Source organism: Parus major, chromosome 1 (genome assembly GCF_001522545.3).
Source record: "Parus major isolate Abel chromosome 1, Parus_major1.1, whole genome shotgun sequence".
Taxonomy (NCBI): domain Eukaryota; kingdom Metazoa; phylum Chordata; class Aves; order Passeriformes; family Paridae; genus Parus; species Parus major.
The window spans coordinates 64,347,392-64,373,526 of record NC_031768.1 but is presented as its reverse complement, the minus strand read 5'-3'; the positions used below and the strand labels follow the sequence as shown (position 1 = coordinate 64,373,526).

The following is a 26,135-nucleotide window of genomic DNA, read 5'->3' as shown; positions in this document are numbered from 1 at the left end:
ACAAGGCATTTCTAGATCTACATTTAAAACATCATGTCATTTTGGAAAGCCCTCAAAAACTTTGAGCTTGGTAATTTTCTTTACTCATGGCTGTCAATTTTCATTTCTTTACACGGTGAAAATTCTTCACCATCCACTTCTTTGCTCCTGCAAGTACCCTCCATCTGCTGTTCTACACCATCCTGTCCTGAGATTAAACCAGGATTTATGTTATCCAAAGCCTACTTCACCCCTTTACGAGACTAAATTCTAATATGTTGCATGTTTGCTTACTTAAAATGCCACAAAGAATTACTTCTAATAATTTTAGGCATTATTTTCAAATTGAAGAGATATAAGTAATACTTCTGAACACTTAATCATAAAAAACAATGTGAAAGGACACGTGTCATTATTTTTGTCACTTTCAGCTGCAATTTTTGGACTGAGACTGGACATTCTGGACAACCAGAACTGCTTACTTGTGGAGCTCTGACTTCAGCCTCAATATGGTGTTAGAATGTCCTTTGGTAATAGCCTGAATAAAGGTTGAGACATTAAGGATGGGTTGTAAGATAAGAGGGGAAGACAATGCATTCTTATCTGTATGTTGCAGGGGAGCATTTAAATAAACAGAAATAGTAGTTGTTAAGTCTGGAGCATTACTACCTGAAAATAATTTATAAAAGCAGTGAATATATTGACTAAAACACTACTATCAAGGGCTTCTGGCTGGATTCCAGTGCCCAAACTAAAAGAATCCCCTGAGCCTGGAGGCTGCTGGATTCAGCCAGAGGCTGTGTCTCCTGTAACATCCTTAGCACAAGAAAGACCCTGATGATGCATTTTTATCATGATCTATATGGACCAGGACAGCCAGAATCCAAGCAGTTGTTATGCCTGAGCTAAGTTTCTTGAGCTGCACATACCAGAATACTGTAGTAATAATAAGAAATAAAACAGCTGAACAGTTAGAGAGGCTGCTTCAGCAACCAGTATGGAATACATTTGAAAACACATTTAGTAAACCTTGATTTTACTTCAGCAAAAATCAAATGGTAGAGATAGTGGGAAATATTTATAGAAATGAAAAATGGGTGTAAAATATGAAAGATCCACAGATTTGGAATTGTGTCACTAGATCAGTATGGCCTGATGTTTTATATTATGAAGAGTCAATTATGTAATCAGCTGTATTACTTCAACTTAATTAGGCACAGCAATTAAGCCTGCACCTATAAAAAACATTTCACCCAACATATGCCTATCACCGTCTCTATCTCAAATTAGAAAATTTGAGCTTTCTGTTAAGGTTTAAAACAAACAAACAATGAGAGGTCAGAATTTTATTTCAATGCATGAATCCTTGCGAAAACAGAAGTCCAAGCTTCAGTTTCTTAACTGACTGTAAGACAAGACTGGCATTTCAAGAAAGAGATAGTGGTTGTTGAATCCAGCAAAGTACAATCTGAAAATAATTTAGGAAGGCAGTGAATATGTTGCCTGAAACATTATACTATAAAATACAAAATTATGCAATACATTTCCTGAAGGAAAAAATGTTTATTAGAAGACTTATGAAGTGAGAGAACAATTGAGGTTTACTATCCATTTACTCCAGTAGTTCCCTACCTCCATGGTAGCTTCTTAGGATTATTAAATTGTACTTCAAATGAACAAAATAATCATTAAATGTTTCTTCAAACCTTTCTAACATACTTAATAACTTAACACATTTACTATTATATTTTGCAGAACAGAGATTTAGCAGTGACAGACAGATTAGCTCAATTTAACACGGATGTTTCTTAAGCATTTGCTGTAATGAATATGAACAAATACTATACATTTACATTTGGCTTGCCTATAAGCTTCCATAGTTCAGCTAATTTGGTATGTACTGTTTCCTAATTAGATAATGCAACATAGTCTGACATGATGAAGTGCAGGGATTAGGGTGAAGGTTTGGAAATATCAGGGGAACTGTCTTTCTAACTCATTTTTGTGTCTTGCTTCTTTTACTTTTGCATGTAGAAAAGAACCTATTTTTAAAAAAGATATGCTGACATCCTCTGATTCCAACTGAATGTACACATTGGTGAAGCAAATATATGATTTTTTAACTGCCATGGACACCAATATCCAGGTATTTCCATTTTGAATTCTTTATGAAAGAGAATCTGAATGTCAACATTTTTAGGAGTCATGCACAGACACATAAACTTCTGTTTCAGTACCTATGATAGCTACTTTTTGAAGAAACCTCTCAATAGAGGTGCTTCTAGTATGTGTTTAAACACATAGCTGCCTTTTTCTGTCAGGATTTTTTTTTTTGTCAGGTCCAAGTTAATTTAAAGTATGCTTTATATATTTCTCACCCTATTACTGAAGAGCACTTCAGAGCACAAGTACTGAAGACTAAGTCTATTCAGGTGTAAGAGAAAAAGTTTTACAGAATCTGTGCTAGAAGAGAACATTTTAAATTCTGATACTATCAAACTGTAACAACTATTCAAATTCATCTAATTAAAACTATAAAAAGAGCAGAAAGCTAGTAGAACAAAGAAAGATAAGCAGAAATTTGTCTCAGTTAAAAGGATGTATTTCAGGCCCTTATCTATCACATTACTACTACTGAGTACGCTTAAATATTCTCCAGCACACTCACCTCTTTTTGACGGTACTTAATTGCCAGTTTCAATCTTGCAAGATCATTACCACTTTGTTCTTCTATCAAGCTATTATCATCTCTGTAATTAAGAATAATTTCCAATTCCCTGGAACTCCGTGTCTGATCCAGGAGATCTTTTGCAAATTGCTTGCATTGCCGTGACAGCTCCTCGTACTCTGACTTAAACTCATTTTCGACTTTACTCAGCTCCTGCAGCTCCCAGCTCAGTTGAAAAGCGGTAAGGAAAGGATCCTCACTGGACAAAGCAATCAATGATGGGCTCGCCAGAGCCTTGTAGATATTGAGTCTGGATCGAGAGTGGCGAAGGCTGTCCACATCTGAGCTTGAGACACATTCGACACAGTTACAGCGCACCTCGTGTGGCCTGGGCACAGAAACCCCTTTCTGCACCAGGAGCTTTATGATTTCGTAATTGTTGGTGTGGGCAGCCAGAATAATAGGTGTGATATCCGGCGTAAATTCGGAAAACTGCTTGTCCAGAAGCACTGGTGGCACCTGTGAAAGAAGGCAAAAACCCTTACAGGCTTCCTCATTGAACAAGAGTTATAGAAAATTAAGCTAAAAATGGTTTACCAGGTAATACACTTACTGATGGATTTTTATTTCTGTCCAGAGTTGAAGGAAACTCTTTAACAATTCAATTAGCTAAGACAGTGTCTTTCCAGTCAAGGAATTTCTATAAACAGGGTGGGATTTTTCATAGAACCTGTTTATATGTAAACAACCTATGGACATGATTTATTAGAGCAAATTATTAGATAAACAAGGACGAGTTAGACACAAATATTCCTCCCCTGTCCCTTGAAATGAGCAAGATGGAAATTTTTTATTGTCTCTCACTGGTTTATCTCAGTTTCATAGGGAAGAAAGAATCATGGCAGGCATAACAGTGAATCCCTGAAGGAAGCAATGACCACAACACAGGCAAGTTAGTTAGAAAATAAAACGGTCAAGTAAATGAGAAGAATATATGTGTTTTCTTAAAGAGAATGTTGAAAATAAGGCTGTGTAGAGAAACAAAGATACTTGCTGCAAAGAGCTTAATGTCTTAAGGCTCAGTTCTACATTCACCTGCACAAAAAAACATACTCTGTTTATAGGAAAACAGGGGAGATACAAGAAAAAAGACCCCAGAGACCATTTTTAAAGCCTTTTCTGATATGCATTTCTGTTTTGTCAGTCTTCTTTATGGGAAGACTGTAAGGTTTTTCATTTTAAGCTTGTTTCTTTATTTTACACTACCAGGCTCCAAAGTCTTTCCCAGGTCAAGACAATTTGTTCAATTAGTATGATTAAGAATGGAAGTGTAATTATCCAATGTCAATCAAAAAAATGATATTGGCATCATTACAGACTGCCTTTGGTCCATAGCTCAATAACCAAGTACAAAACTCAATCCACAGAGCATCACAGAGAGGTGCTCAGGAGGAAGAAAAAAAGAAAACATTTGACTCAAAGTTATCTGAAGGCTAGAGAAATAGATGGCTATTGCAGGGAGGAAAAAAATTTTGATGGAAGTCTCATGACAGCACCATGGCCTCACTGCCAGGTGGAAAAAACACAAGTGGAGTGGGAGTGGTAAAATGTGTATGGAAAGTCAAGACTGGAGATCTGGCATTGAGGAATGTAATCACACATCCCTGGGGAAGCAAAACCTGCCTGGCCATAGCGTATTACTGATCTTAAGTAGCTGTGCCAGATTCTGAGAAGGTATGTGGAGTCAACAGGCAGAAATCCCTTTTCTCCCCTCTCATGCACTCAGACATGCGTGCTTGGCTTGGCGCTGAGTCAGGCTGGCCCTGAGTTTGTTCCAGCACAGGACTGTGGGCTGACCGAGCTGGCACACCCACCCTCATGATCCCGTGCAGAGTGTGCAGCTATCCTCACAAGTGAATGTTCACAACCCATGGTTCTGGGCCAAGCAGCTTCTGTGCAACTTCACTTCTGCTTTCTTTATTCTGAGATAAAAGTCTAATGGTGTAGTGTGTGCAGAGAAACATGGGTTAAATATTACCCATGAGTTATGGAACCCAGCTGAGAATATACTGAAGGTACACATGGATGGAGGGAACACTTGGGTACAAGAACAAACAGAAGCTCTGAGGGCTGTGCCTGGTCTCAGGCCAAAAACCTCAACTCCGGATGTGACTTCCCAGAAGAGCCTGTGGCTCTGCCCATGCTGCTCTGTCAGGTCTCTTCCAGGGTACCTCTGGGACATCTGTCACCTCCTGGCTGGACCCTGCACAGAGCCCACCTGGGGATGCCCAGGTGCCCAGATCATCTCATTATTCCTGTCCAGTGTGAACTGGGCTTGAAACCCATCTATTTTTTCTCTCCAGTCTTTGGTGTCAGTAGGGGAAGCAGGAACTTTTTTCAACCCCAATTCTCACAGGTTATTGAAATCTTAGATTTGTCTTCTTGTTTACTTATAGGAAAAAAAACCCAAAACACTGTGCATACACACACACTTTTCATGCTCTCTAAATTGCAACAGTGGCCAGTGCTTTTGAGACTAGAATGGCATGAAAGCGGTGCTAGAGATTCAAATTTTGCACTAGTAGAAATGAGATTTTGGGCTATCATAGAACTGAAAAAACTTAGAGAGGCATGTGTTGTGTGTTCTGACAGTGTCTGCTACAAGCAGTGAGACTCCTCGTTGGCCTCAGGTTCAGGGTACCGGAGAGGAACGGAGAGAGCTGCAAGGGCAGAACACTCAAGGTCAGAAAGCTGTAACTTCAAACTCACTGACTGCTCAGAGTATAACTCTGTCACTTCACATGTCGCTATTGTACTTTCAGATAGTACTAAAGTAACATTTGCTTCAAGCCCTGCCAGAACTGAAGGCTATCTTAAACATATCATCAGCTGCAAGCTCTGAAAAACTAAGACACAGCTTTAAACAACATGGCAATACAGTGACTGACTTGTACATGAGGTCCATTTCCTTACAAGCTGTGTGCTTTTTCTCATAGCTCATCAAAACCTTTCATCTTAAGATAACTCAGATTCAAGGCTAATGCACACATTTTGGAATTTATTGCATCAGTTTACCCAAATATAGTAGTATTTATTATATCTTTTCAGCCTTAACTTACAGTAACATTTAAACTTAAGGGCAAACCCTAAGACTTCAGCTTTAATTACATCATGACTTTAACCCCTGATCCTTTAACTTCTATTTTAAGATTTTGTACTAATTTAAACGAAAGAGAGAATATCAAAGTAATAAGGTCACACTATTCCCTCATCTGAAGCAAAATGAAGTACTTATCTTTGAAGTACAGAGCACTCTCCTGGCATTGAGAAAATTTCAACATCTAACAGTTGACCTGGAGTACTTGCTCTTAAGTTATCAGACTTACAATGAATTTTACTTTCAAACTGCTAAAAATAATGTTTGCATATCTAACAATTATTTTAGATACCAAGTGGAATGTTCCTCTTCAATGTGCTTATATTCCCTGTATGGCCTGTAAGCTCTTTTGCTATGACAGGATGAGAAATATAGGTTAAATTAATGCCGGTTAGGTCTGAGACATTTTCCTGTCCCCATAACATCAAAGGAGAGAACAATTATTGATGATCTCCTAGACATCCAAGAAACAGAAAAATATAACAGTCAGTTTGGAAAAGGAAGAATGTAAACCCCACACGTGTTCTTTTCTTCATCTATATTTCTCATAATAGCTCTCACTACTGCAACATCTCAACAAAGAGACTGAAAACTACAGGGTCCATTTACCTGCTGTTTAAGTGCAAGATCTCAGAACTTATGGAAACCTATTTCCTTGGGCAAATCTTGGCCAGGTTCCCTGGCTCTTGCTCTTGTTTATTTATTTGCAATTATTTTGTCTTTTGTTTGTAAATCAAAGCAAATCCCACTTAGTTTTGGGCAGTCAGGGGAATAAATTTCTAAATCATGCCCATCATGACAGCATGATTGGAGGAAAAACCTAAGGCAAAAGTGAAAAGAGAATATAATACAGATAAGATGAATACATATGTCAGAGTACCAGGTTATATAAGGAAATTTATATTATTATGAGTGTGTCATCAAAGTCTGAGCTGCTTTATCACTATTTCTCTATAGCTGTCATCAGTCAAACACCTTGAAATGCTTAACTCTACATTTCTGTACAGCCCACAGCACGAGTTATCCCTATGCATACACAGTTCCATGCTTTACATTCTGGCTTGCTGAGTTCTTCTCTTCCTTGGTTTGCTATTATTGTATCATTATTGTATCACCTGAAATACATCGTGATTAAGACAATGGAAGTAGCTCCCCTGGGAAGGGCTCAAAAATTCCTCCTACCACAATTCCTTTACCATGGACTAAGAATATAATAAACATCCAGATAAGTTGAGTAACTTAGAGATATCACGTCAAGATAACTTGAATCAGTTATCACAGCACTGGAGGGATCCTGAGACTCATGTTGAAACTATCCTCCCAGGACCACACAAACAGCAGGACTGCACTGGCGGCTCCTGACTGTCTGGAAGTGCTTGTCCCCATCCCAGGGTGTCCACTGTGTGTTGCACAGCTGGCATGCTGTGTGGCCATCGGGGATGTAAGGCAGGCAAGTGGATGGAAGTGGTCGAGCTGAGCTCAGGGACAGCATCATTTCGGAGCAGCGTGTGTGACAGTAGCCTTGCAACACCCATCTGCTACGCTGTCATTGTCTGCTTTCCAGAGGCAACTTCCCTGGCCTCCCTGCAAAGGACTCTACTTTTGTTGTCCTTGAGCTCATTACATTTCCTAAAGGTAAGTACCACACTCCTAATCTGCTACTGAACTTAATGTTAACTCTTCTTGGATAATATTCTACCTCTGTGTCTATTTCTTTTCTTTTTTTGTAGGAAACAGATAGATAACAGATATAGAAAACAGGGGTCTTAGGCACTGCAAGCTGACTAACGATAGCCTGAGGACTAAATGCAAATGTTTTAGTAATACCGTGACTTCTAAAGAATACATACTCTCATAAGATTTAATTACAAATTTTCATAACATTTCATTAACATTTTCATACACACATTTTATCTCAGTGCTGGCAAGGTGCTTAATGCTCATCTTCCAGATTTCTTTTCTCTGGAGTCTAATGTAATTCCAGTTATGAATTAAAGCCAGGTAGATATAGCAAAAAATAATAATTAAAAATCAGATTTTTGTGTGTATGTTTTTTAATAAAGTATTCAATATTTTTATTTTTTTTATCTTGAAAAGCTCCTTTATTCCAATATTTCCCTCTAATCTAAAAATAAGAAGGGCCAATCCCACATTTTTTCCAGATTAAATTATTGTGATTATACTATATGATTATGACAATTCTAACTATTAATTTTACAAAATGTCCCTAATATTTTCTTGTGAAAATATTATATTTCATGTCATGCAAGAAAGACATCTAGCAGAGAGGCGTTCTGATAAGCAACCCAAGATATATATCTAATTTTCTACAGCTGAAATTGGGCAAGGTAAACACTCCCCTTAGCACAGACCTCAACATAATTTATTCTTCAGACACAAGCCACGTACTGACTAGCTCAAAACTTGATTACTTGGCTATCTCATGCTGGTACTTACCCACAGTTAGCCATGGCTTGTGTCTCCTAACCTGCACTGCTGGGATACAAGACAGGTATTGCTCAGATGCACCTACATTCATCACTTTGGCCAAGTCTCCAGGATGTGTGAAAAGAGGGTATGATCAGTTAATGCTGAGCTTGCTTTCAGTCTGTCTCCTGCTGGTAAGGGGGGAAAGGCGACATTCTTGCCTCTGTGGAAATGTTTCTCGATATACATCACATGTCATAATACATTTCCAAGGCTCAGGCCTAAATGCCCTCATTTGGTGGCAATATGAATCACTGTTAGCAAAGGGTATCTTCTCCCCACTTAGAATAGTGTTTCATGTAATATCATATCCACTTATTTTGCTGAAAAGTTACTTGCAGCTTTGCTGGGACATGACTGGAACAGGGATGTTTGTAGTAATACAGAATCCCTGTCACATTTAAGGAGGCTTCAGTGCTTGCCTTTTTACAAGTGTATGAAATTTGAAAACTTAAATGTAAAAGATTGAGTTATTTTCATCCATTTTTTTTCCAAACACAAGCTGAGTTTTCAAAACCCTGGATGTGTTCTTTTTGTTTTGTTTTTTTTTTAATCATCTACACTTAACCTACCCCAAGATGTGAGCTTTCTAATGCATGTTCATGCTCATCTTACTACAGCTGAACCAATTTGTGTGTCACAAAAGTCACATCATGGACTGATCACTTCCAGTCTCCATGACAGCCACATTGCACAAAAAGCATTAATGTAACACATTAAGGAAAAGAATTTGACCAATCTGTTCCTGAAGCTCTGCAGTGGTGGGTGGATATGTCACACCATTTCCTCACAATGTTTCTGATACTTCATATGCTTTACCTTTGTGCAGTTTAAGCCCTTAAATTCTTGTTCTGTGAAATATGAATACAGAGAATACTTTATTTCTTTGTTTAGTTTCTGTTTCTTAATTTTTCATTCAGACTTTCCTTATGGGGGCTGGAGCAAGATAGCCTTTAAAGTCCCTTCCTGCCCAGGCCATTCTGTGATTCTACCATTGTATATCTGTGCTCATTCTGATGTCATCAGATGTGATACTGACTTTTGGAGAGTAATATGGTATTGTCCAGTCTTTTTATGTTAGTCTTGTTTCAATATTCCCTGCAAAACCATCATCTTAATTGTTTTCAGTTCCAATACATACTTGGTTGATTATTTCTGCTCCACTTAGAACCTTATATTTTTTCTTACTGAACTCTTATTTTTCAAAGAAATAATTTCTTGCTTGGCAAAACCCGAATTCTAATTGTGTCCTGCCTTGAGATCCCCCCACATTTTTGGTTGTCTACAGAATTAACATGCCCTCTATTTCATCTAAAATGTCATGAATAATTGCACTGATGGGGACAGACCCCTGCAGGACTGCTCATTTCATCCCTCTGTTGAATTCATATGTCCTGTTTAACCAAGTACTGTTGGCAAATCCTGTGAGTGTGGTTTTCTTAGACTCTGATTTGAGTGACAGTTTATGAAATCTTACAAATCTCAAGCTATATGATATGTACTTTTCCCCCCAACACAGAGAGCTTGCTATTTGGTGATGAATGATAATTATATTGTTATGACAAGCTTTGTTCCTGACAAATCTTGTTAGACTGCTATTCATGTCTATATTTTCTTCTAGGTGCTTACAAGCAGAATGTTTGACTATTTTCTTCAGGATAGTCCCTGCTGTAAAAAACTATAGATTTCTTTTCTTTGAAAAAAAGGGAATATGAAATGGAAAGGAAATGCTGTAAAATTAATTGGTAACAGTTTTCAGACAGAAGCAGACAAAAAGGTACTGGATATGATAGGTTTAGGACATTAATTTGTTGGGTAGGATCGATGTCAAAGGGCTTCAGTGCTTTGTTTCTCTCTCTCTTTTTAATTATTTTTTTTAATTTCTCCTCCTTCTATCTCTGAAAGAACTCTGATCCAAACTACTGCCTGTATACAAAACTTCTCGTTTCCAATTAATGTTTTCCTGTGAGCATTATGAGTGAATGGATGTGCTAGTTCATCAGCCAATGTCAGTAGCTTGAGCAAGGGTGGGAAATTGGTTAAAAGTAGACATTCAATAGAAGACTGACAGGATATTTAGAATTTGTTTTCAGCTATGGAACTTACACTTGCTCTCTTATACAATTTTTAAGCAGGTAAAGGAGTGTTTCTAGTAGGAGTTCTGGGCATTGCTTGACTGCTCAAAATGAGGAGTGACAAGTAAAAGCTGTTTTTACTCAAGGGACAGTGAAACAAGATAAGTAAAATGATTTGGAAAAAACATGAGACTTGAGAAAGAAGAAAGATCTTATTATAGAAAGGACTAAAAGAGAGCTTGAATTACTTATTTCCATCATGATAAAACCCATCTATACCTTTCTCAGAGTTTGCATGATGCATAAAGTCAATATTGAAATGACCTGAATGTTCAAAGGGGGTCCTTTCCATCTGAATTTTATAAACACATGCATAGATATTTTTCCCAAACATTGAATGGTTCATAAAGACAAAACCATTTTAATGAAGCTTAGGTCTGTCATTCCATTTCCTGAGAAACTGTATCTCTGGTCTGATGAGTAAACTGTGGAAAAGCTCTTGCTTTTCCCTGTTCATTTTTCTTGTCCCAGAATGGCTCCAGCAGTCAGCTAGAGAGGTGGAAAGAAATTGTCTCGCTTTGACAACGAGTTTTTCAGAGAAATGTCAGAACGAAGGAGTTCTCAGAATCTAAGCAGGGTCGTTTGTTTATCCCTGAGCTTCTTAGATCTAGAAACAAGAAAAGCGGCCCCACTGGCTATGGAATTATAAGGATTGTTTCTGAAAAGGAGCTTTTGCAGAAAAGACAGTAACAGATTGGTGGCCTCCCTTGGTATCAACAAACTGCTTAGGAGATGTGTCTCAGAGGGTGGAAATTAGCTACATTTCTTTGCAGCTGATTGCAATTATTTAACATTACAAAGTAATTTGTGATGTTTTCATGGCTGGGGAGGAAACTGAATGTTTCAGAAAATTAAAAGGGTTATACTCACAAAGAACAAAGTGGGAAAAAGGCAAATTCACTAAACATTTACAGAAAAAAATGTTTTCTCTATTTTAAAAATATTAAAAGAAAGAAATACAAATTATTATGGCAGAGACAAAGAAACCTGTTTCATAAGTACATTGTTCCCAGCATGTTATTCAGTGGTTTATTATTTAGCAGGAGCTCTATGTTTTGAACCATGCTGTAAATTTCCCATATTTCACAGATGCAAAACAGAACATTTTTTCTGAAGTATACAGATGAGACCAAGGCTCACACAACTATGCTAGGATGTGCTGGGAATGAAAGATGTATTTGAGAGGCAAAGGATTGAAAACTGAATTTTATTATAGGTTGGTGATAGTCTCAGCTGGATTCAATTCCTTAACAATAAACATTTTAAGATCCACCTTACAATACAAGAATCAGTTGAACAATCCTCCTGGTTATGAGGTTTTGGAAACATGTAAATAAACAAGAGAAGATTGCTAGAAATAAAAATATTCCTTTTGAATTCCCACTGCAAAGAGATCAAAGGAGAAATGGGAGAGACATGCGTTATTATAACCTGCCCTACACAGTGAGAGACCATGGGCAGAAGACCCACAGATCTCAATCTGCTATATCAAGGGCCAAAACATTAACTCTTCCCTGAGAGGCTGCTCTAGGCAGAAAAGACACTGGCTTGTTTATATTGCTCCTTTAATGCTTATAAATTTGTTAAGTTAAATTAGATCACCAAATGTACAAACAATTGGCAATGGGGATTTCTAGACCTTAGAAGACAAGAGTACCTCAGTCAAAAAAGGTTCTGTTTGTTGAACCTCTCATTCTTAACAAATTTATACTATTTGCCTCAAAGCTGATTCTTAACATGTTTTCAGGCATTGAAAGACTGTTAAAATCTTTAGATGAAACTATCTTTGCTGTTGATGAGTTGTCAGGAAGTGAAGGCAGGTAGGTTTGGCAAAAAAAATGCCAGGCATGGAGGCTTATGAAGATGACAGTACAGGACCACTGACTGTAGAAGGCAGAAATTTGACATATTTTTTTTTAAATTTGCATGCTGTTCTTGTTCTGATTGTAAGTTTGGCTGAGTGCTGTAAAGAGGGGCTCAAAAAACATGAAAAGAAGGGAAATCAGCATATAAAATGTGACTTCTTGAAGAGAAATCTGACTTTTATGCAGTCCTTACTTTTAATTAACTTTCTAAAGATTTGGAGGTTTTTTTTGTTTTTTTTCTAATGGGTTAGATTTATTCTAGACTTTCAAATATTTTTGGTAATCTGCATTTATCTCCTCATGGTAGGAAAGTACTTCTAGCATGAGCTTAAAACAAGAAATATGAAAATATCAGCAAATAATTACAGAAAAGTACTTAATATTTCTGAATCTGTAACACTTCAAGTTCAGGTGGAAGTTTGGTTCGCCAGCAGTCTTTAAAATAAATCTGTATTTGTCATCACAAAAATTTTCTGGATTTCTGCAAACTGCTAAACCAGAGGATTAAATTCATAGCTGGGAAAAGTCATCCTCAAGAACACTGCCTTCCTGGACTCTATATGTAAGGCTCCTGATAGTCAGAATTTTTCTTTATGTTGCCAATAAAAAAATGGCTTATCATTTTGTACAGGTCAAGAAACTGTCATGTTTCCCCATATTTTGGCATTCATCTTTTGCTACTGCTTCAACTGTGGAATATTATGATTTAGCATTTGCTGCAAGGTGATGGGTGCATATTATAGAACACATTGCCACCTCAATATTGAAATTGCTAGCAGCTCTGTCTGATGGCACAGGCATATCAGCTCCTGGAGTATTTCTTTAGTAATTGTCACAGGTTTTTCTACTCATCCACCCACCTTAGCTCTGATGCATATAAACACAGACAGTTTGGGTTTATTGCCAAGACATAATGACATTTATGTGCAGCCTTTTTTGAACTTCAAAGCAACCAGCAACCTTCTAAAAACCCACGAACAATGCTTCTCTAAGTTCTTACCTCCATCTCATATGCCATCAGTCAGCTCCACCTTTACAGTGCACCTGTGCTGCATGCTGTTTTCGTGTGCCCAAATGGTTATATCAAAGACTGAACACGTGGATAGGCTATTACATGAATTTCATCCATAAAATGAAATATCCCCTACGCAGCCTCTCCCATTCATCCTTCTATCAGTATGTCAGAAAATTCTAACTAATCAGATGCCACTGGGAAGAAAATACTCAGCTACCCACTCAGGCAGCTAGCAGTGGAGAGAAACAACTTTTTGCCCTCACGTTCCACTTCAAGAATGTGTACTTGAAGCCCGACAAAGAAACTCTGCAACGCCTCCTCCATACTCATTACTAGCTAGACTGTCATTAATCACAACATTCAAAAAAGACAGTTCATAAACTTCTGTGGGAGACATTTTCAAAACAAAAATGATGCTTGAATCTCAACAGAAAAAGAATATCCCACATGAGATTGTGACTGGTATTTTGCAAAGTTACTGGAAAAAGAGGTTTAGATTAGAAAACTACCAGTTTTCTATCATTTTACTATCATAAAATCTTTCCTTCTGCCTCCTCTTGATCAATACAAATCATCAGTTCAGTTACAAGGGGAAAATTTGAAAGAGCATTAAAAAATATCCGGTTTTAAATTTATGTAAAGTCCATTACAGGCATGCTGGGCCTACAACCTGTATGCATTCCCTGGTCTTCTCCATCAGGGTCCACTGTCACCAGGAGGAAGTACAACCCTGACACAGGAGCTTTCCCACATACACCATTGGGCTGTATAGCAATGCAGGACTGGAAAAATGATATCCCATAAGGCTTGGAAAGAAAACCATGGGACAAAGCTGCCTAAAAACACATTAAGGGATACTGAGACTGAAGCTGAGTTACAAGTGCAGCTCCAAAGAAGAGCATTGGCTCCATCTTGGGACCCTGAGGCTCCTCAAAGGGCAATTGCAAGAAGTCCAAAGATACTAAGAGACATCAAAATAACAGAGTGGGTGATGTGGCCACATGTAGGGAATCTCCTAGGAGATAGGAGCTCTGTCAGAAGAGCAGCATCTATCCTGCCAGTGTGTCAGGAATGGAAAATGACTCTTCAGGCTCTGTGTTACTTTCATGCTGTTTCCTGACTTTTCACTTTTAGACTTTTTCAGTTTCTGGGAAGGCTGCCAGAGCAAAGGCACTTTGCCTGCAGAGCTGTTTGGCCTTGTTGACTGTACCCCTTCCCAGAGAGCTTAAGTGAGCGCCTGAACATCCACAGAGGAGTCTGTTCCACTGGCCTAGAAACTACACTGTACATCCTTGATGCTTCCTCACACAGGACCATTCCCTCATCTTGGTTGTTCTCTTTCATTTTCTCCAAAACTACATAACAACACTGATAAAAAAATAAATAAAAAAAATCAGATGTTGAGACACATTTTGGCATATGATCAGCCACTGTTTTTTTCTGATGAGAATTGCATCAGTAGATTCAAGTGAAAGACAACTTGTACTGTTGTCCTCTTGTTTTCTACCTTCCCACACTCCAAGTAATTATCAATCAGATACACGCGTCAAGATTTATAAAATATAACTTTGGCCTTTGATGGTAAAACAGTGCCCATTCTCTCCCTACCTCCAAGTAAGTCCCACAATTTGGGATTTCCTATCAATCACGTGCTGACTTTTCCTGTCCAAGAGCTCACAATGGCTGCTAGCACACTGAACAGCACATAAATACCACAGCACTCCTGAATCCACATCTGGTTTGCCAGATGTCAGCGCTGCCATCTTCTCACACGTGAATTCTCACCTCACCCATCCCTTCCAGAAGCCATTCCTTATAACAGCACAAAAGCACAGCTTGCTATGGTTACTCCACAAAACGTTTGTCTCCTTCCTTTCAGTTTTTTCCCTACAGATGAAGGCTAGAACATACCATACCTAAAGCCTACCATGACCAGAGAGAGTACTAAAGAGGCCACTACACCGTGATGAGGAAGGGCTGCTCACAGTCTGTCTGAAGAGAAAATGGGAACCTAAATGCTGAATCTTTCAGTCCTTCAGAAATGTCTCTATGTTTAAAGTTTCAGAGGTTTGGGTTTTTGTCTCTTCTAATATTTTTTCCCAAATATTTAGACACAGATTGAACTCATCCATTCTCAGGCCTTTGAGAAATTGTCATGAAAACCCATGAAACACAACAAAAAAAAAAGTTGTATATGCCATGGACTTGCATTTTTAGAGGCCAACACATTGCCAAGCTGAAGCCTGCCTCCCTGGCTTGACTTTGGCAGAGTAAGTATAGGCAGGGCTTCTGCACAAAGTAGCTTATGATGTGACTTTACTGCTTGTCCTGGGAGAGCAAAAGGTCTCCGAGTGTTGCAGCATGTGGATATACTTTATTTTCAGCTTCCTACTTCCAGCACTATGCCAGTGATTTCTACTTTTCTCTGCATGTGAGCCAGGCACATATCACAGTGGTCACATCCCTCCTTGTCCCAAAGTTCTTATTCCTCTAGTAATAGTGAAATCCTCTCTTGCATTCGCAAATACCAGTCTGGCATTAGCTTAGTATTTTTTTCACACATCTGCACATCTATCCCTAGGGTGTCCACATTAAAAATGCCCTAAAGTATCACAAGACTGACATATAATAGTGAACAGAAAGCATAAAAGCACTGTCATGTGCTTTTTTTCTGCTAGTCAGACTATTCTGTAAACACTGCAGTCAGGTTTCCGAGCCCTAAAGCAAGTCTGTCAGCTAATACAATGCTACATGGATTCAAGTCTAGAAACTGAGATTTCAGCTCCACTTATGTGATTTGCAGCATCCTCACAAGGCAGCTACACCTCTGCTTCAGTCTTCCCTGAATATACACAAATATCTAGTGCTCAAGCACCCAGCTAATGATCAGTGCCTGGGTTCCTTAAGCAGTAGAGCACACTATGATTTAGATAAAGGTATTAATTTTTTTATGCTGCCTAACCACCGGCCCATCTGTGGATGCTGCAAGCAATTTAACAAGACAAAAATGTTTTCTGCAGATACTAAATTTAAAAGAGCAACTTTTTCCCCCCCCTCTTAATTTGGATTCAGCTATCCATCAGGGTAAGCAACAAGTGATTTGGCAGATAATTCAGGACATATGGCTTTGAAGAATGGTAATTTAAAAGTACTTGGGCAAGTTTCCTCAACTCATTCACATTAATTTGTGCTATTTTCTTTTACTTGTGCTCTAGCAGCTGGTACAGCTAAAAAAGTATAGAAAATATAATGAATATAATGAATATAATGCAAGTGACAAAAACCCCCTTTTCCTGAGGTGGATTAACATACAGTGCAAAAACCTCACTCAAACACTGAGCAACAGAAGGAGTTCAAAGGGAACTCAGAACTGTTAAACCTAGATGCCTCATTTGTAGTCACCAGGTGGCACCAGATGAATCCATATATCAGTAATTAGGTTAAAACCATTGTAACTGAGGTGGTCTTTGAAATGCTGAGCACATCACGCATTAGGTAGAGTGATTAAGGAGACTGATTAATAGACTAGAGGATTTAGATCTAACTAAAAAACCTCTGAACATTGTTTTATAGTTTGTGGGTGCAGGGGGGTGGGGTTGGTTTGTTTGTTATTTTGGGGATTTGTTAGGGTGTTTTGTTATTGGAGTGCCTTTTTGTTCGTTTTGTTTTGGTGGGGTTTTTTTTAGTGTTTGGTTTTTCTTTTGTGGTTTTTTTGTTTCTTTGAGGAGAAAGTGTAAATTAAGATTCTGATCTCCTAATTTGGAAATGTTGGTTATAAAACTTTTCCAAAAACGAAAAAATTGATTACTTTAACTATGTGAATTGTTTTTTGGTCAGAATTAAACATATTTTTACATTTGACCCCTTTTCTTTTGAAACACTTAAAATGTTTAAAGCATTAAATTTTGGAGGATAACCAGTTCTTTTGAAAGAAACATTTCAGCAATCCTGAAGAATTGTAGCTTTCTCTTGATACAAGAGGACATCTTCTTCTAGCTGTCTGAAATTGACAATGAAAATTTGAATTACATAAGAAATTCTATGCTTAAAAATTATTTTGTTTACAAATATAGCTACATTATTGTATGAAGTGAAGCTGAAATTAGCTATGCATCATATATAGGATATTATCTCATGAATATAAAAAAATAGTGAGAGCTAATTCATTTATTTGTGAATCACATCAGGTTTTTTTGCAGAATTTCAGTGTTTATAATTTTTATCGCTAATTAAATATTTGGGAAATTGTGACTTGCACTTGGAAATATTTAGCAAGGTGGGTTTTTTCCTATTATTATCTCTCTTCTGTAGAAATAAAACTTTTCATCAGGGACCAAAAAAACCCAAAAAAACAAACAACAAAAAAACACAACAGCAAAAAAGGTGAAAGCTTGACCTCACTGAATCAATGTCAAAACTCCCATTAACTTCAAGGGGCCAGGATTTTACCACACATGACCAGATTTATTGGAAGAAGGAAAACCAAAACAGCCAAAGACATGATGTTATTAAAAGCACATAGTCCAAAAATGAATCATTGTCTAAACAATATGTCAAATATTTACAAATACCAGTAATCAAAAAGTAGAGTCATAGTTTGAAATAGTTTCAAAAGAAACTTGAAGGGGAAAAAAAAAAAAAACTTGAAGGAAGAAAAAAGTATATAATAAAAATATATAAAAGTATATAATTCTGAGTATTCAGATTTTATATCTTTAGCCCATTGGAATGATTTTTCAGCCAGAATGTAGTTTTCCTTATATTAAACTCATTGTGGCATTGGCATTTACATTCTCTTCAGCATGCCATGTTCCTAAAAATGAACCAGTGTGATTATCAGTGTATTATTACAGATGTGACAGCCATAGAAGGTTAATTGCTGTTAGGATGCCCAGTGCATACAACAGAGAACAAGCATAAGCAACCTGTTCATTAAAAAGCCATTTTTATAAGCACTGGCTTGCAATCAGTGCTTGCAGTGGCAATGAGCAAACCTAGCCTTGTACAGACACAAAATGAGATGTCTCTGTTGAAATTATTCATGATTATTCATACTTTGCAGTAAGACCCACCCCAGTAAGTACAAACAGGGAAACCAAGAAAATGTAGGAGGAGCAGCACACCTCACACTTTTAGAGTTCAGAGCCAGCAGTGGACACTGAAACAAGATGCTTAAGCTTCAGCACAGAGAATGATCCTCTAGATTGGAGCAAAAAATCTTGTGGATGATTTAACATGGTAACATTCATACAAAAAGCAAGCCTATCTATTGTCTGCTATAGCATGAAGCTCACCTAATACAAGCTTCTGTGTTTGTATTCAAGCATTTTCATTACAGCGGCAGAGGCACATACGAAAAAGTAAGAAAAAGTCTGAAAGTCTGAAGAACAGTCTGAAATTTAGTCTACAATTTAGCTATTGTAAGATGAATTTGTAGACTCGCAAGGCCAAAAATGGGTTATGCTGTCTTGAAACACGTAACTGATAAAGACAGCAGGAGGAGCTCTCCAGTGATCCCCAATTTTCTCCATTGCCAAGGGGAGCCCAAGGAGCCAGACCAGAGACAAGACACACCTTTGGATGGCTACCATCAAATGGCATGAATTCTGCCCTGCAAATGGCAACTTCCACTACAGAGGCTGGATAATGGAGACACAGGTGTTTCAACTGGTTTGGGGCTGTGCACTGATCCTTCAGGGTCTTGGGTACACTGCACTGAGAAATACCTATGCACTGTATTCTCATCTGCACTATCAGCTGAGGAATAACAAAATGAGACAAACATAATGTCAATATAATTTTTTTCCCTTTCTCTGACATAAATCTGTTGTCATTTTACAGGAGCTCTGCTTTTGCTATCTAGAAGAGAAGGCAGGCACACACATTTACAGGAAGACCTAGTGTATTTCCTTCTTTCCATAACAAAGAAGTATAGAACTCATATTATTTTATCAGCAAAAATTATACTTTTTACCTATTATCTGCAATTCTATCCATGGCAAGTATATTATACTATAATTAAAGTATATTGTATGCATTATCTGTGAAAGGGCTGTAATAATTTCAACATACTATTCATTGAAATACATTAATAGAGTATCTACAACACGTAAAAGCTGAAATTGATGAAAATAAAATACAATAGTATAACTACTTTTAAGGTTTTTCGTCCTAGCAGAGCCTTAGGAATATCAGAATTTACGGACTGTTATCCTGTCTCCACTATTTTCTTAAAATGAGAAAGATTTGCAAGAGGCTAGATACTTCCCAAAGATCTCTCGAGCCAGTTCAAGGGAAAGCAGAATAGGTATCAGATCATGAATGAAACTATATGAAATGATTTTTTTCTTTGATAGAAGACAGGGAGAAAGGGAGGGGAGTTTGCACCTTTTTAGTTCTACTTCATAGGATGGATGACTGCTTGAGACAAGATTAATGTTGTGATCAACTGGGTCATGTCTACCAGTTTTGCCTGAGTTGGGATATGATGACCTCTATATGGATGGGTTAAAACATTCATTGACTTTTATGGGAGTTTCATAATTAATTCAAATGGACTACATATTAATACTATTCTCTTTGGAATTATTTGTTTCTTTGAATGATTAAAGACTTCCCAGTAATATCTGCAGGAATAATGTTATCATTATACAGAGGGGAGTCATGGGAAAGACAAAGAGAGACTTTTATCCTGTAGTGACAGGAAAAGAGGCAACAATTTCAAACTGAAAGAGGGTAGGTTTAGAATGGACAGAAGGAAGATATTTTTTACTATTAGTGTGGTGAGACACAGGATCAGGCTGCCCAGAGAAGTTCTGGGTGTCCTATCCCTGGAAGTGTTCAAGGTCAGGTTGGATGAGGCTTTGAGCAAACTTCTTTAAGAAAAGATATCTCTTCCCATGGCAGGATGTTGGAAGTAGGCTTAAAGATCCTGACTCCAAACAATTTCTGACTCTATGATGTATAAACATAGATGAATACAATCCATACCACATCAAAGTAATTGATTTTCTGATTTTAAGTACTGTGTGCAAGGATGATGGTTGGTTTTGTTTTTCTTTTTCTTACTCTCTTTGCACAGTTCTTCTGTTTACATTAGACCAGACTACAAACCTAGGAAATCATGCACTTACCTGCTTCTCTCCACTGGGCTTCTTGTGATTTAACAGCAGCTCCACAGCCCCAACCACCTCCTTCCGTATGGCGTGCAACAGAGCATCTCCCACATACACATTGAAACTTAAGAGCAGCTCAATGAGCTCAAGGTTCTCATTTTCAATTGCAATAAGGAGTGCAGTTCTTCCCAGGGGATCAATGCAGTTAATATTGATCTTGAAATAAATTTCTGCCTCCTCCAAAGCTTTCTTTACACTGGCGTAATCTCCTTTCTCCACGGCATTCAGATAGGCTTTCTCTGAATGAGACAGTTCGGATTCTGCCCGCACAATGCGAAGAGGGATACGATCTCTGTAGGGAGCATTGACGCTTCTTTTGTAGTAGAACTGGGCCATATTTTATGCCATTCTAATACTTTGTCTCTGCAACGTGAAAATAAAGATAAAAATCAATAATTGAGCTTTGGGGTATGGTGTGCCAAATTAATATTTGCAATAGGTAAGTATTTAAAACTCATACTAAATGGTGATGTTGAAACGTACAAAATGTTATTTATCAATAGAACACGTAAGCAAAAGTGCAAGCCAAAACACTGCTTATTTGTAACTTACCAAGTCAAAGCATATCTGTCAGAATACCATTTGCTTATATGCTTCTCTGTGGCAAACAAGAAATTTTATTATACAACATAGTTTATCACCAAAAGTGTAGCTCTACTTTATCCTTAATCTCTTCATTCAGTTCTGCAAGGACTTAAAGAGCACAGTTGCCTGTCTCAAACACTATAAAGTCCACAGACTTTGCCATGGGAAAAGCACAGAAGGGAGTGACAGGATGGAGAGATCTGGTTAGCACATCCTCGTTAGTGCATCCAGACAAAAAAATCCCACTGCAGAAAACGGTGTAGAGAAGCAACTGCTCATACACACATCGCTGGGCAAACAAAGATCACCCCAAGTTACGAGAAAGATGGCATCTGCGACCACCAACAACCACCAAAGCCTCCCTCTACCCCTCAAACATGCCTCTGTGGATATCTTGAACTTGGACTGTAAGATAAACCACTACTGCAGGGACTTGAGATAAGTTATAGGTGCTACTATTGTCCAAGTGTTGTCTCAGACCTAGGCGGAGGTTAACAAAGCCTGGGGAGAAGAATGGATCGCTGATAATGGACATAAAGAATGTAGAATTTATGAGCTGCAAGGAAAGGCAATTCTAAAGCCGTGCTGAAATCAACTCTGGGTAAAAGCTAATTCCAATGGAGAAATCATCTCTGACATCCGACAACAACCCGTTGTTTGAGGATTGTGTGTGAACAACAAAATACAGCTTTTACCTCCTCCTAGTCCTGCTTAAATACCCTGACTTATCTGTGGCGGGCACAGACTGCACAACTCAGTGGTGAGCTTCCCTACTAAGATTTTGATTCAACCTCATATGCTATTAGAAAAACATTCACATAAAATGTTTTTCCAACCAGAGCTTACTAACTTATAAATAAAAAATCAGAACCTAAAAGGAAAAACAAAATCCACAGGAGATCAATTTCCAAGGACTGGTAGATAATAGTCACAGTTTTGATTCTGAACTACTCAGTTCTAAACTAGAATTAATACTGAAACATGGCAACTATATAACAACTTTTAAATCTTACATATAGTAAAGCATATAATGTCTGTGATTTTATTCTCTAAACTTTATTCAAGTGCTTTGCAAAAAAAAATTCCTTCTAACAAAATTACTTTCTCCTGGTTCTATCTTCCACCTCGGGAAAAAAAAAGAAACAAAGGAGGAAAAATGACGAGAAAAAAACTGACCTCAAAGAACAAGGTCTACTAAAATATTACCCTCTGCTGTTCAGTTGGATTTTAAACACCTTATTAGAGAAAGAACTGTAGCTTCTTGTAATTTTCTCAGCTGATAATGCAAGCTGCATTAACCCATTGCCTTTTCCTCCACTTTCTTCAGTAAATAAAACAAAATCTCTGTGAAGATTCTATAGCAAGCTATAATATATATTTTTATTATTGTGAGATTTTCATTCATCAAAAAAAATAGTCACTAAACTTTGTGAGGAACACAGTAATTAATCTGCTCCCTTTGTTCTTAAGCAGTGCAATGAGAGATATATACAAAGGATCAGAGCAGATCAACACAGTTTTACATAGGAAGGAAAAGGTAAAGAAGACCTATGAGAAAGAACTCTCCCCCATATCCACATGGATGAGGAATCACCATTCCTTAACAAGATGTCTCCCAGTTCTCCATACAGGATGGTACCAGTCTACAATCTGGGCTACTTGAGGTTGCACAGTCCGTGGATTATGTTTTGTTAATCTCTGAGTAAAATTAAGTTCATATCCATTGCACAGTTTTATTCTCCTCTAACAGATACCACATTCTTAATGTGCTGTATTTTATCACTTTGCTTTTCATTCTTTTGTTTCCAAACTGCAAGTTCAATTCAAGGAGGTGAATATTTTTATGTTCAGACCCAAATTACCAGACATAAATGTAGCTCACAAGGACGTATCTATAAGAAAGGAAGACTGCCATATTCTATGGACAGCCATGGACACTTGGATTTTCATTCCCCTGTTCCTAAACTCAAGTAGATTGGGTGCTGGATGTGGAAGGGCATCCTGCTGGACTCCAGCTGCCACCTGACAAAGTCTTAGGTCTCAACACAGGCTCTATTTCATATCTGTCAAGCAGATGTGAAGTTAACTCACAAAAATGTACACACATTATTCAGTTTCTCACTATCTACAGAGTTCCCCAAGATCCCCAAAGAAAACTGAAGGACTGCAACTTGGAGGGGTGGGGGGTTAATGCTAAAGGCTCTTCTCTCTTGAAAGCACATGAATAAACAGATCACTGTCTCCCAATTTATTGTGAGACTAGCGATGAATAAACTTGTATCAATGAAAATGGGCATCAGAGATGTTTATTGTAGAAGAGTACAGTCACCTACAGATGGGATCTCTTGGTGTTTATTCAACCATATTTGATTCCTCTACATATATGATCATATCCTATTTTCCATACATGATCAAATCCTGAATTGCATTTCCCTTGTTTGCTGTCCCCCTAACCCAAACCAGTCATAGCCAGGTGTGAGAGGAAAACTGGAGTGAGCCACCAGCAGGCACCAAGGGCCTCTGTAACAAGCCACTTGTATTACTGCTCACAGACATACTGCAAAACTTTTGAAGAAAGAGACCCCAGGGACAACACATCTCCTTCAGCAGATGGGCAGCAGGAGGGATATAGATCTTAGTATCCACATGTGAAACTTCTGAAATCCTCACTGACACAACCCTTCTAAAGATACTTTATTTCCCACACTGACCACTGTTAGATTTAATATAGCATTATAGTATATAAAGATAGATAAATATAGCATTATACTACATAGCTTCTTCTGTATCATCAAAAGCACACTTCCGATTTTGCTCATGAGTTTGTTTTTCAGACTATGTGCATGAAAAAAATAAAAAAAAAAAAAGTAGTGAAACTTCACAAGTAACTATGGCATCACCCTGCTAAGGAAACCAGAACATTTATGACAAGTGAATAACGTGCTGATTTCTCTGTGATCTTCTGAAACTATTTTATATGCACTTTTCATGGCAAAGGAAAGTTTCTGACATTTTCTAGGTTCGTAAAAGTATGAAGTTTTCTTTCTAAAATAGATCTGTGACATACCAGCTTTAATCTGACACGGAACCCTATTTGATACACAATAAAAATGGTGTTCAAAGAGAGTTTTGGAAAGCAAGACTAGCTCTGATAAATCCCAGTCCAAATGAAGCATAAAGTTCCTTCTCTGTCAGTCACCAGAACAGACTGTTTAATTTCAATATGAACAAAAGAAATGCAGATAAGCCTTTGATTTCTGAACCCAGCATCAGTTGAGATACTGCCTTATAACCAAATGTCTAGATAACAGCTTTGACGCGCTCTAGCACTGGGGTCAACTGGATAGGCTGTGCCTGTACTGTTAAACATGGCTCACCTCAAAACAGCACAACTAAATGAGCACAGTTTTCTGGGAATAATCTGGGGTCCATGCTAACTCCTACACTGCTCCTGGAAAGTGTGTAGGAAGATGTTAATTGTATTGAGCCAGCAATTGGGTTGATTCCAGGGACTGCTCAAACAACTTTGGCTGCAGGTGATGTAGTTTCACCTGCTTTCCAGCACTGTTTATTTTACAATTGTTATAGCTGGCAATACAGTATGTGGGGGTCCTCCCCTGAAAGTAATTTTTCATTGTTAGAACTACAATCAGTTTCAGATTTGAAAGCTAACAATAGCATAAGTAGCAATTTGGACTTTAACACTGATTCCCACATGCAGGATGCAAACTGAATAACTCAGTATGGTGTACATTCCCCATAAGGCTGTTAATTTGGAAAAGAGCTAAACCTCTTGGTTTTGTTCTGGTTTAAAATGCCCTATAACCAAAGTTTCAGTAACCATGGACATGACAGCTGGAGTGGATGATAGGAAGCAGGCTGTCATGTTGTCTTCTTACATCTCTTCTGGCTTCACAGTCAGGAAGGCAGGACATGAGCTACAAAGAACAACTTCTAGGCTCCAAGGTACAATGGTTATATGGTGGATTAAAGTCCACCAGCATTTTATATCAGCATCTTAAGAGATCAAGATCTAGGAAAGTCTGAGTCTGAGACACTGAATGTAGTAAACCTTTGATGAGGTGACACAGAATACTCACTTTGATATTTTTTTGTAAAAGACAGGATGCAATTTCATAGCATTTTTGAAGGGGTTTAAAGCATGGTGCTTCATATTTAGCATAAAGATGGTCTGTAAGTTTACTAAATGCCAAATGGGAAGAAACTTTTACCTTCTAGGGCTGATGTTACACCAAATCTTAGGTGAGAATTACAGATTCTTGTAACAGTGACCTTTGAAGTCTACAAGACTACTATCTGACTGAAGTTTCAGAAATACCAAAATATAAATAAAAGACCATTGAGAGACATTAGAAATTATTAACAGATCTTAGAGGGGTAGGATGATTTGGGCTCAAGCAAGATTTGGCAAATCTGCATATTTTTAAAATAAGAGATATTCAAGAGTTCAGTTCTTCAAATATACCTCTAATTTCATTTATCCTATGGTCACAAATCTGATAGCTGACCCATGGCAAAAAAACAAAAAAGAGCATCAGTAGGTCACAAAAGTATAATTAGATGACAATATTAAATTATTTCATCTTCCCAGTTTATTTAAAACTTATTTATTAAAAAGGCAGTCTTCATAAAAATACAAGATGCATGGTTACCTCTTGTTGATGGGTAGCAGTATGCAAATGTCCTCAGGAATCTGTGGAAATTACCTTGAAATACAGAAGTCTTCTTGCTCAGAAGGAAATAGTGACGTGTTTAAACTTGCTACCAGAGCAAAGGAGAGAAAGACTGCTTTCCACTGACTGACATGAACTTTGAATTTCTTTGAAATGATGGAGCATGAATGATGTGAGTCCAGCCTACACACAGTAGGCAGCCAGTTTAGGGTGGTAAGGCCAGGGAAGGCAATAACACAGATAACGATCTTAATGAGTGACTGCAACCTCCAGCTGAGTCGACCTTCCTGTCTCCTTGGCTGGTGGTATTCTCCTGGGTAAGTTCAAGGAGCTCTCCAAAACAGTTTTCAAGATAAAAGTACTTCAGTGTCATCT

At 37.8% G+C, this 26,135-nt stretch overlaps 1 protein-coding gene across 2 annotated transcripts in view; it reads right to left on the bottom strand.

Annotated features, from left to right (window-relative positions):
- TRPC4 (transient receptor potential cation channel subfamily C member 4) overlaps positions 1–26,135 on the bottom strand; it is a 128,072-nt gene that overhangs the window by 58,791 nt on the left and 43,146 nt on the right. The window contains exons 2-3 of one of the 2 annotated variants that reach the window (XM_015643538.3): positions 20,440–20,844; positions 2,648–3,166 (exon numbers count right to left, since the gene is read on the bottom strand). In XM_015643538.3, the coding sequence (XP_015499024.1) occupies positions 2,648–3,166; positions 20,440–20,817 (897 nt within the window). In that variant the 5' untranslated portion in view covers positions 20,818–20,844. Of the gene's footprint in view, positions 1–2,647; positions 3,167–20,439; positions 20,845–26,135 lie in introns of those variants that run through there. The other variant, XM_015643546.3, reaches the window with a different exon arrangement.